Genomic DNA, 12,702 nt, shown 5'->3' on the forward strand with positions numbered 1-12,702 from the left:
GAAGAGAGGAGAAGGGGAAAAGAAGAAGGATAAACTAAGAAAAGAGGAGGGAGGGAGGTAAAGGGATGAGGAATTGGAGAGAATAAATTAGGAGAGAGGATAGTCAAGAAGGGGATGATAGACAGAAAGAAGGAGGGTAAGGGAGGAGGGGGTGGAAATAGAGAACAGCAGGAGAGAGGGGTGGAGGAACGACAGACTGACTGACTGACTGAGGGAGGGAGGGAGGGAGGGAGGGAGGGCCGGCCCTCTTTGCCAGCACGTGTGGGGCGGGGGTTTGTATTTAAGAGGAGAGGCGGGGAGGACAGGCAGGCTCTGAACACAGAGCTAGACAGTGGACATCAGCAGCAAACAAGCAGAGTCAGTCTAAGAGCCCCTGCCTCAGTCCTGACGAATCCTCTCTCTCTCTCGCTCGCTCCTCGCTGAGACTCTACTCTGCTGCCCCTCTCTGTCTCACCCGGTCTCTTCTCTGGAGAGTTCTTGCTGTGTTTTCGGGGATGGCTCTGAAGCCCGTGCTGGCTGCCCTGGTCTGTGCCCTGCTGGCCCAGGCACTGGGAGGCAGGGCTGATTTGGGGGCGCCCGTGGGCTACTACCCTCGTTTTAACCCCTTCTTCTTCCTGTGCACCCACCACGGGGAGCTGGAGGGGGGTCTGGAAGAGGGGGAGGTGGTCATCTCGCTGCAGATTGCAGGAAACCCCTTGGCATACGTCCCGGGACAAGAGTACCAGGGTGAGTACCCCAAACACTGACACAGTGTGAGTGAGTGAGTGAGTATACAGGTCTGTACTGCGGGGGTGAAAAAAATGTTGTGGCTGAATTAACTTTGCTTTCAAGGTGTTATTCTTTACATTTTATAATGGGATTTATATTCCTAAAGCAACTGTACATAACTTCAAATGAAAATCAAAACCTGTCATTTAACATGGCAAAGTATAGTAACTGCTGGAGAGTATGTTAAAATAATCTTTTTTTACTCTTCAATCTCAATTTTCTCCACACACCATGTATGCAATGTGTGTATCGATGTGTGTGCCTTAGTGCGAGTATAGTTAAGGTGTATATCACGCAGTTCAGCAGTGTGTGTGTGTGGGGGGGGTGCTTGTCATGCTGTGCTTAGGACACAGAGGATCTCACTTGGTTTGGAGAGAAGGGGAGAGCCTCTGGAGCCCTGTCCCAGGATCTCGCTCCTCTCCTGTACAGAGAGTGTGAGACTGCATAGGAACGCATTGCAGGAGCAGTATTTAACAGAGAGCTGTGGAGAGTTTCAATACGCTGCAGTGAACATTATTACCTCTGGAAAGCTTGAGGATCTCATGCTGATAGTCCAGTATGTCAGGCTCTCGCACTGAGAGGAGCACACTCGTGCATACATGGCACTCCAAGTGTGTCTTTGATAGATATATACAAGGAGGGTTTGAGAGAGAGAGAGAGAGAGAGAGAGAGAGAGAGAGGTTTGTGATGTGGTTTCACTAGAGTTCACTGCTATTCTAATGCGAATGCCTTCCACACAAAGACTACCTGCCCATCTCTTTGTGTGTAGAGGGGGTTAGTGCTTCAGTGCACTGTCCTGGTGAGATTACTGGGCAGCTGGCTTTCTGTTTTGCTCTGTTTATCAGTCTTATCTTTGGGGTTGTAGCAGGCAGATACTGTACTAGCAGCAGCAAAAAGCCTTTTTCCATTTCTCATCTGCATTAAAAGCCAATAGCCCTTAATGACTGTGTCTGAAATGAGTGTAATCCTGGGGCAGGCTCCTGGCAGATTACTGTCCCCGCTCTGTTGATAAAGTAACGGCCGGCAGGCTCGAGGGAGGGAGGGAGGGAGGGAGGGAGGGATGAGGGGCTCGGCTGGCTTCAGCCTGTTTCCTTGCTGCATCGTTGTTACAGAAGTTCTGCTCCGACTGCCCTGGCGAGCATTTCATAGTTCTGGGAAGCCAGCATGATGTCAGTCTGTGGCTCATATCTCTGACAAGAGCTCCAGATATCCTGCGTTAGACCGAGCAGCAAATACAGAAACACATCCACTGCTTTGTCCACTGTCTTGTTCAGCAATGCTTTGTCCACTGTCTTGTTCAGCAATGCTTTATCCACTGTCTTGTTCAGTAATGACATTGTCTGGAAGCAGTCTGGTTAGAATACTCAGTTACATTTCTTTTTAGAGTTTCAGTATAAACCTGCTATTTTGTGGCGTTTTGTTTTGGAACATATTGATATGTTGTACACTAGTCAGCATTGTTTGTGCTGGCTGTTCTCAATGGAGAGGTGGTGGACAGGATATTAGTACTGTGAGTCTGAACCACCTTCCCTGGGGCTGAGAGGGACAGTAGACAGAGCAGAAACTGCTGTACAGTGTGGAGGGGTCTTGGGTCCTGTGTGTGTGCGTGTGCGTGCGCGTGCGTGTGTGAGTGTGTGAGTGTGTGTGTGTGTGTGTGTGTGTGTGTGTATTGTGCTGGGGGCGGGACGCTGTCTGTTTCTTGTATGGGTTATAGGTGTGTGTGTGTGTGTTTGTGTGTATTCTGCTGGGGGTGGGACGCTGTCTGTTTCTTGTATGGGTTATAGGTAGGTGTGTGTGTGTGTGTGTGTGTGTGTGTGTGTGTGTATTGTGCTGGGGGCGGGACGCTGTCTGTTTCTTGTATGGGTTATAGGTAGGTGTGTGTGTGTGTGTGTGTGTGTATTGTGCTGGGGGCGGGACGCTGTCTGTTTCTTGTATGGGTTATAGGTGTGTGAGTGTGTGTGTGTGTGTGTGTGTGTGTGTGTGTGTGTGTGTGTGTGTGTGTATTGTGCTGGGGGCGGGACGCTGTCTGTTTCTTGTATGGGTTATAGGTAGGTGTGTGTGTGTGTGTGTGTGTATTGTGCTGGGGGCGGGACGCTGTCTGTTTCTCGTATGGGTTATAGGTAGGTGTGTGTGTGTGTGTATATTGTGCTGGGGGCGGAACGCTGTCTGTTTCTCGTATGGGTTATAGGTGTGTGAGTGTGTGTGTGTGTGCGTGTGTGTGTGTATTGTGCTGGGGGCGGGACGCTGTCTGTTTCTTGTATGGGTTATAGGTGTGTGAGTGTGTGTGTGTGTGTGTGTGTGTGTGTGTGTATATTGTGCTGGGGGCGGGACGCTGTCTGTTTCTTGTATGGGTTATAGGTGTGTGAGTGTGTGTGTGTGTGTGTGTGTGTGTGTGTGTGTGTATATTGTGCTGGGGGCGGAACGCTGTCTGTTTCTCGTATGGGTTATAGGTGTGTGAGTGTGTGTGTGTGTGCGTGTGTGTGTGTATTGTGCTGGGGGCGGGACGCTGTCTGTTTCTTGTATGGGTTATAGGTGTGTGAGTGTGTGTGTGTGTGTGTGTGTGTGTGTGTGTATATTGTGCTGGGGGCGGGACGCTGTCTGTTTCTTGTATGGGTTATAGGTGTGTGAGTGTGTGTGTGTGTGTGTGTGTGTGTGTGTGTGTGTATATTGTGCTGGGGGCGGGACGCTGTCTGTTTCTCGTATGAGTTATGGCTGCTGCGCCCCTCCATTACCGCTGGAGCAGTCCTGAGTGCTGTGATGGCTGGTTAGATCTCGGCTCAGTGCATCTGAATGGCTGCAATTAGCTGCTGAATGCAGGGTCAGTGCCCGGCCGGTGGATGGACGGCTCTCATTGTGAGTGGCGACACTGTAATCTCCAGTCCGCTGTGTTAATGATAGGGTGAGACGCTGCCTTGTTCTCTGCTCTGCAGCGTGTGATCCCACACTGACCTCACAGCACAGGCAGCAGAGACTCTGGACAGTAAAGGGAATGGGTGTGCGAGACCCCATTGAGGGAGTGTGGGTCACTGCGTCATTTTTAAAGGGTTTCTCAAAGGATCTTTACCCCTGGTTCATTTGAGGAGTCTGTTGTTTGTCATTTGTTTTGTAACAATACCAGTTCATTTTCCTTCTCGTGAAAAGAGGGTGCAGATTTGGGCATGAAGACCTTGAGGAAACCGCATTTAAACCCTCGCTCCCTCCCCGTCTCCTCCTTGTAGCTTTCACTAGGTGGATGGAACAGGTTTGCTGTGTCGTTTCTTTCGTTTTGTTTTAGCAGGATAGTGAAACGCAGCTCCTTTGCCTGTGTTGGTTTTTCATGTCTCAATAACCTGAAGACGACATACAGAATTAAACTGGTTTGCACATCCGCTTCACATCAATTATCACCTATTGATGCAGCTCTGGAGTGCTTCAGGACAGCGCTCATTTACATCAGCAGCTGCTCTTTGAGCTCTCATGGTCTGGCACTGTAGAGACACTCTTACTGTGTGTGGCTCCCTGAGCTGTATCTTTGATTAATCCAAACCAGCACTGAGCTACACACTGCACTTATCAAATACAATCTAACAGGAGGCTCCACACACTGCACTTATCAATCTAACAGGTGGCTCTCCACACTGCACTTATCAAATACAATCTAACAGGAGACTCTCCACACTGCACTTATCAAATACAATCTAACAGGAGGCTCCACACACTGCACTTATCAATCTAACAGGAGGCTCTCCACACTGCACTTATCAAATACAATCTAACAGGAGGCTCCACACACTGCACTTATCAAATACAATCTAACAGGAGGCTCCACACACTGCACTTATCAATCTAACAGGAGGCTCTCCACACTGCACTTATCAATCTAACAGGAGGCTCTCCACACTGCACTTATCAAATACAATCTAACAGGAGGCTCTCCACACTGCACTTATCAAATACAATCTAACAGGAGGCTCTCCACACTGCACTTATCAAATACAATCTAACAGGAGGCTCTCCACACTGCACTTATCAAATACAATCTAACAGGAGGCTCCACACACTGCACTTATCAAATACAATCTAACAGGAGGCTCCACACACTGCACTTATCAATCTAACAGGTGGCTCTCCACACTGCACTTATCAAATACAATCTAACAGGAGGCTCCACACACTGCACTTATCAATCTAACAGGTGGCTCTCCACACTGCACTTATCAAATACAATCTAACAGGAGGCTCTCCACACTGCACTTATCAAATACAATCTAACAGGAGGCTCCACACACTGCACTTATCAATCTAACAGGAGGCTCCACACACTGCACTTATCAATCTAACAGGAGGCTCTCCACACTGCACTTATCAAATACAATCTAACAGGAGGCTCCACACACTGCACTTATCAATCTAACAGGTGGCTCTCCACACTGCACTTATCAAATACAATCTAACAGGAGGCTCTCCACACTGCACTTATCAAATACAATCTAACAGGAGGCTCCACACACTGCACTTATCAATCTAACAGGAGGCTCTCCACACTGCACTTATCAATCTAACAGGAGGCTCTCCACACTGCACTTATCAAATACAATCTAACAGGAGGCTCTCCACACTGCACTTATCAAATACAATCTAACAGGAGGCTCTCCACACTGCACTTATCAAATACAATCTAACAGGAGGCTCTCCACACTGCACTTATCAAATACAATCTAACAGGAGGCTCTCCACACTGCACTTATCAAATACAATCTAACAGGAGGCTCCACACACTGCACTTATCAATCTAACAGGAGGCTCCACACACTGCACTTATCAATCTAACAGGAGGCTCTCCACACTGCACTTATCAAATACAATCTAACAGGAGGCTCTCCACACTGCACTTATCAAATACAATCTAACAGGAGGCTCCACACACTGCACTTATCAATCTAACAGGAGGCTCCACACACTGCACTTATCAATCTAACAGGAGGCTCTCCACACTGCACTTATCAAATACAATCTAACAGGAGGCTCCACACACTGCACTTATCAATCTAACAGGTGGCTCTCCACACTGCACTTATCAAATACAATCTAACAGGAGGCTCTCCACACTGCACTTATCAAATACAATCTAACAGGAGGCTCCACACACTGCACTTATCAATCTAACAGGAGGCTCTCCACACTGCACTTATCAAATACAATCTAACAGGAGGCTCCACACACTGCACTTATCAATCTAACAGGAGGCTCCACACACTGTACTTATCAATCTAACAGGAGGCTCTCCACACTGCACTTATCAAATACAATCTAACAGGAGGCTCTCCACACTGCACTTATCAAATACAATCTAACAGGAGGCTCCACACACTGCACTTATCAATCTAACAGGTGGCTCTCCACACTGCACTTATCAAATACAATCTAACAGGAGGCTCTCCACACTGCACTTATCAAATACAATCTAACAGGAGGCTCCACACACTGCACTTATCAATCTAACAGGAGGCTCCACACACTGCACTTATCAATCTAACAGGAGGCTCTCCACACTGCACTTATCAAATACAATCTAACAGGAGGCTCCACACACTGCACTTATCAATCTAACAGGTGGCTCTCCACACTGCACTTATCAAATACAATCTAACAGGAGGCTCTCCACACTGCACTTATCAAATACAATCTAACAGGAGGCTCCACACACTGCACTTATCAATCTAACAGGAGGCTCCACACACTGCACTTATCAATCTAACAGGAGGCTCCACACACTGCACTTATCAATCTAACAGGAGGCTCTCCACACTGCACTTATCAAATACAATCTAACAGGAGGCTCCACACACTGCACTTATCAATCTAACAGGTGGCTCTCCACACTGCACTTATCAAATACAATCTAACAGGAGGCTCTCCACACTGCACTTATCAAATACAATCTAACAGGAGGCTCTACACACTGCACTTATCAAATACAATCTAACAGGAGGCTCCACACACTGCACTTATCAAATACAATCTAACAGGGGACTCTTGTTTTCACAATGCTGTAGTACACAGAGGGGTGGTGATTGTCCTGTTTTATTTAGACTCTTTCTGGTTAAACGTTTTTGAATGTGTTTTTCATGCGACACACACAGTATATTTAGGGGTCCCTCGGGGTGAACCCGGATTTCTGTTTGATCATACTCCTGGAAAATAAAATATTATTATTATTATTATTATTATTATTATTTATTCACTCTTTAACCAGGAATTAACCCATTGAGACCGAGGCCTCATTTACAAGTGTGTCCTGGCAAGAGGGACAGACTACAGTCCTTGCACATCACACTCTGAAAGACAACATCATACATTCAATCTGGGATCAGAAACATTTGCATAGTTCTTGGAACCTACTCATTAAAATAAATGAAATCTTAGTGCCTCGTTTGCATGTCAAGCTGTACATTGAAATCCACACAGCTGTACAGGACTTCTCCTTGCGGATCATTGTTTGAGAAAGTAGCTTTTGATTTAGAGCAGCTACACAGCGTTGATGAAGAGATGGATCAGGGTAACGCCTCCTTTTCTATCAGACCATTTCCAGGACAATCTTTGTGTTCCAGCTTCCTTCAGCAAACTAAGTGTCCCCCCCGGACTAATAGCAGAGCAGCTCTCAGGCTCTCCAGTGTACCTGCTTTAATGACCAGGTCCTTGAGACACTGTAACTGAAGGGCAGTCAGACTCTCCACACACCCACCTCCAGAGGGTAGTGCCTGGCTGTGACTCAGGGGCAGTGGTTATGAGTGGTGACCTCCAGAGGGTAGTGCCTGGCTGTGACTCAGGGGCAGTGGTTATGAGTGGTGACCTCCAGAGGGTAGTGCCTGGCTGTGACTCAGGGGCAGTGGTTATGAGTGGTGACCTCCAGAGGGTAGTGCCTGGCTGTGACTCAGGGGCAGTGGTTATGAGTGGTGACCTCCAGAGGGTAGTGCCTGGCTGTGACTCAGGGGCAGTGGTTATGAGTGGTTACCTCCAGAGGGTAGTGCCTGGCTGTGACTCAGGGGCAGTGGTTATGAGTGGTGACCTCCAGAGGGTAGTGCCTGGCTGTGACTCAGGAGGAATGCTTATGACTGGTGACCTCCAGTCACTGCCAGGGTTAATCCCGGCTTTCAGGATGGGATCCAGTCACTTCCAGTGTTAATCCCGGCTTTCAGGATGGGATCCAGTCACTGCCAGGGTGTTTTTAAGGCAGGAGGTGTCTGTGGGCGCGTGTGAGAGCAGACAAGCTATTGCAATTCCCAGCAGCTTGCCTCCAGCTTCCTCTGTGGTTTTACTGTTGTATTAACCTTGTGTGTAAATATAATTGAATGACTGGTACACACATCCTTAACTTTAGTACTGTGTGCTCTGTTTCATTGTACTGTTACTATACAATTAAACTGAGATTGCTGGTTGTTTGGAGCACACACCCCACACAGGTGCAGGTATTTATTGCACTGGGATTTCTCATGGACATCGGGGGCTGGTTTGTTTACCCAACACATACCACCACCACAACTAGGTACTCTCTACCAGAATGCCCCAGTGAGACCAGTACTATACCTGGGCTGGGATGATCTCTGGACCTTAACATAGTTCAAGAAAGTGTCAGTGTGATCCCAACTCTACCCGTGAGGATGGCTGACTCCTGCCCTCTCTCCTACCGTCCCTGAATCAGCAGTTTGGCTGTTAAAATGTAACCCCCCGAATTGAAGATCATTTATTACTCAGCCTCTGTACAGAGGTGTCCTGAGCAGAGCACCTGGCATGTCTCTTGTGAGAAGACGTATAAGGTGTGTTTGGTGCAGCACATTCCACAGAATACGGGCGGATGTTTTCAGGAAGTTAAAGGGTAAAGGTCAGGGTTAGGTTCCAGCGTCTGGAGTAATGGTAATGCTCATTGTGAGCATTACCAGGTGAGCCACTGGAGATCCCATACCCATACTTTCAATACAAATAGTGAACAGCTTCTCCATGGACCCAATTATACAGACTTTCAATTCAAATAATAAACAGCTTCTCCATGGTGGCAGCAAACCCATTGGAGGAAGCTGAACTAAACCACAGCAAGGTATTAGGTACCAGGAAGCAGCAGTAGCTTTACATTGTACAGCATTAGACATAGAATATGAATATGACATAGAACATAGAATATGACATAGAACATAGAATACAAATACTGAATTAGTCAAAGAAGCAAAAGTTATTCAGGACAAGAAAAGGGGGTCCAGGGATAACCATGCTGTTGCTAATAAGAGGTAAGCCTGGTTTAGCATTCCTTTAAATAGGTGAAGTGATAATGAGGAAATAACCTTAAAGGTCTGAAGCTTGCTTCTCAACAGACTCCGCAGTGAAGAGATCTAAGCAGGCACTTACACAAGAAGATTTACTGCCAACCTGGTTAAAGTACTGATAATTATGAATTCATTAAACCAGTGGTTCTCAGCCCTGGTCCTGGAGACCCACTGTCCTGCGGGTTTTAGTTCCAACTGAGCTCTCAATTACTTAATTGAAACCTTAATAATAATTTGCTTAATTTGACTTTTTAAATTGATTAGCTTAAAAAATGTTGGAGAATTCAAGTTCCTTATATAATTTTATATTTAAATTGAAATCTCCAACTCTCTAAAATAAGTAAAAAGCTCTGATTAGTTCCATTAATAGGTTCAATTAAGTAATTAAGAGCTTGGTTGGAACAAAAACTAGCAGATCCAGTGTGTGTGTGCGTGCATGCAGACCCAGTGTGTCTGTCTGTGTGTGTGTGCGTGCATGCAGACCCAGTGTGTCTGTGTGTGTGCGTGCATGCAGACCCAGTGTGTCTGTCTGTGTGTGTGTGCGTGCATGCAGACCCAGTGTGTCTGTCTGTGTGTGTGTGCGTGCATGCAGACCCAGTGTGTCTGTGTGTGTGCGTGCATGCAGACCCAGTGTGTCTGTCTGTGTGTGTGTGCGTGCATGCAGACCCAGTGTGTCTGTCTGTGTGTGTGTGCGTGCATGCAGACCCAGTGTGTCTGTGTGTGTGCGTGCATGCAGACCCAGTGTGTCTGTGTGTGTGTGTTTGTGTGCGTACATGCAGACCCAGTGTGTTTGTCTGTGTGTGTGCGTGTGCATGCAGACCCAGTGTGTCTGTCTGTGTGTGTGTGTGTGTGTGTGTGTGTGCGTGCATGCAGACCCAGTGTGTCTGTCTGTGTGTGTGTGTGTTTGCGTGCATGCAGACCCAGTGTGTCTGTCTGTCTGTGTGTGTGTGCGTGCATACATGCAGACCCAGTGGGTCTGTCTGTGTGTGTGTGCGTATGTGTGTGTGTGCGTGCGTGCATGCAGACCCAGTGGGTCTGTCTGTGTGTGTGTGCGTGCATGCAGACCAAGTGTGTGTGTGTGTGTGTGTGCGTGTGTGTGTGTGTGATAAAAAGCCTGTTCGCAGTGCCTGTAGGAGTCCAGGCATTAATAGTTAACAATGTGCCTGATAGTGTTCATTGGTAATGAGCTGTTGCAAATCACGCAATAAATATTTAATGTGAATAAAAAGGCTAGCGAGCTGGTTTTGTGATGTATTACAGCGAGCGTCGTCTTCCAACACCACTAAGTGCGCTAACACACCTGTGAGACAGAGAGCAATGGGAGCAGAGCTGAGCTGAGCTGAGCTGCAAAGAGACAGGGCATTAGTCAACCAGGGTTGAAAATAATACCTTCTTGTCCTCCTTTTTCTTTCCTTTCTTTCTTTCTTTCTTTCTTCCTTTCTTTGGCTTTTGACCTGTGTTCTGGCAGCTTCTCCCAGCCTCTTCAGAAGCACTCTCTAGTTAACGCAGTCCACTGAGCAGACACCTGTGGGACTCGCACTGGCCTTGACCTTCGAGTACCTACAGACACGCTCAAAGCATTAGAGAATGCTCGTTGTGGTACTCATGGATGAAGCTCTTTGTGGTCTCCAGGGGAGCAAGTCCTCCCGTCTCTCCGATGCAGTCGTCTGTTGTTCGGTGCACGCTTGTTAAAGCTGCACCCCTGTGTCTGTATGGAGCTGTGTTGTAGACAGTGTTTGTGAAGCGTGCAGGGAGAGCACACAGCTGCGATCGTGTTGTTTGGCGGAGCCGAGCACCGTGAACAGCATCAAATAAATGGAAATCAGCTTCGGACTAACGTTCAGCGTCCTTGTAATTCGAGGAAAACAAAACCTACGGAGGCATCAAAAGTCATTCATGCAGTAAATAAACTGATCCAGAATGGAGCCCGTCTCTCACAAAGACGAGATCATCAGCTATTATATACAGCCATGCTATTCAGAGAAACCTACTGAAAAAATAATTCCCTTGCACCCCCTATATAACAAGCTCACATTGTAGACCAGTGCATTCACTCTCTGTGCATTGGCTTCCTGCTGGCTTTCTAGCATGAAGAGCCACACAGTCAGTCTGTTCCGTCAGTGACTCCCCAGCAGTGCTGGAGTCCATCTCCAAGTAATGAGAATTGTACTACACTGCCCTGCCCTGCACTGCACTGCGCTGCCCTGCCCTGCCCTGCCCTGCCCTGCCCTGCCCTGCACTGAACTGCGCTGCCCTGCCCTGTACTGCCTTGCACTGCACTGTGCTGCCCTGTCCTGTACTGCCCTGCCCTGCACTGCACTGCCCTGCACTGCGCTGTCTTGCCCTGCGCTCCATCATTCTGGTATGGCACTGTAACGCCAGAGCAGGGAAACTCAATGGAAATCTCCCTCTTCAGAAATGGTTTAGCCACACCCCCCCCCCCCCATTCATTATTTCACCCATGATCCTTTGCCTATCCCCCCTGTATTTAATGGTTTTATAATGAATTTAATTAGTGAACACAGACACGTTCCCTTAAGTGCTTCTCTCTGCATAATTACAGTGGCACAGAAGCTTGCTGGTTAAAGTCGGTGTCACTACGAGAATGCAGGGCAATGATGCTGTACCTGCTTCACAGAATGCAGGGCAATGATGCTGTACCTGCTTCACAGAATGCAGGGCAATGATGCTGTACCTGCTTCACAGAATGCAGGGCAATGATGCTGTACCTGCGTCACAGAATGCAGGGCAATGATGCTGTACCTGCTTCACAGAATGCAGGGCAATGATGCTGTACCTGCTTCACAGAATGCAGGGCAATGATGCTGTACCTGCTCCACAGAATGCAGGGCAATGATGCTGTACCTGCTTCACAGAATGATGCTGTACCTGCTTCACAGAATGCAGGGCAATGATGCTGTACCTGCTTCACAGAATGCAGGGCAATGATGCTGTACCTGCTTCACAGAATGCAGGACAATGATGCTGTACCTGCTTCACAGAATGCAGGGCAATGATGCTGTACCTGCTTCACAGAATGCAGGGCAATGATGCTGTACCTGCTTCACAGAATGCAGGGCAATGATGCTGTACCTGCTCCACAGAATGCAGAGCAATGATGCTGTACCTGCTTCACAGAATGCAGGACAATGATGCTGTACCTGCTTCACAGAATGCAGGGCAATGATGCTGTACCTGCTTCACAGAATGCAGGGCAATGATGCTGTACCTGCTTCACAGAATGCAGGGCAATGATGCTGTACCTGCTTCACAGAATGCAGGGCAATGATGCTGTACCTGCTTCACAGAATGCAGGGCAATGATGCTGTACCTGCTTCACAGAATGATGCTGTACCTGCTTCACAGAATGCAGGACAATGATGCTGTACCTGCTTCACAGAATGCAGGGCAATGATGCTGTACCTGCTTCACAGAATGCAGGGCAATGATGCTGTACCTGCTTCACAGAATGCAGGGCAATGATGCTGTACCTGCTTCACAGAATGCAGGGCAATGATGCTGTACCTGCTTCACAGAATGCAGGGCAATGATGCTGTACCTGCTTCACAGAATGCAGGGCAATGATGCTGTACCTGCGTCACAGAATGCAGGGCAATGATGCTGTACCTGCTTCACA

At 47.8% G+C, this 12,702-nt stretch overlaps 1 protein-coding gene across 1 annotated transcript in view; it reads left to right on the forward strand.

The window, feature by feature from the left end:
• The first annotated feature begins 311 nt into the window (after positions 1–311).
• LOC117973532 (reelin-like) overlaps positions 312–12,702 on the forward strand; it is a 144,439-nt gene continuing 132,048 nt past the window's right edge. Inside the window, 1 exon segment of the mRNA XM_058985491.1 lies at positions 312–726. Within this exon segment, the coding sequence (XP_058841474.1) occupies positions 495–726 (232 nt within the window). The 5' untranslated portion in view covers positions 312–494.

This window comes from Acipenser ruthenus, chromosome 14 (genome assembly GCF_902713425.1).
Source record: "Acipenser ruthenus chromosome 14, fAciRut3.2 maternal haplotype, whole genome shotgun sequence".
NCBI lineage: Eukaryota > Metazoa > Chordata > Actinopteri > Acipenseriformes > Acipenseridae > Acipenser > Acipenser ruthenus.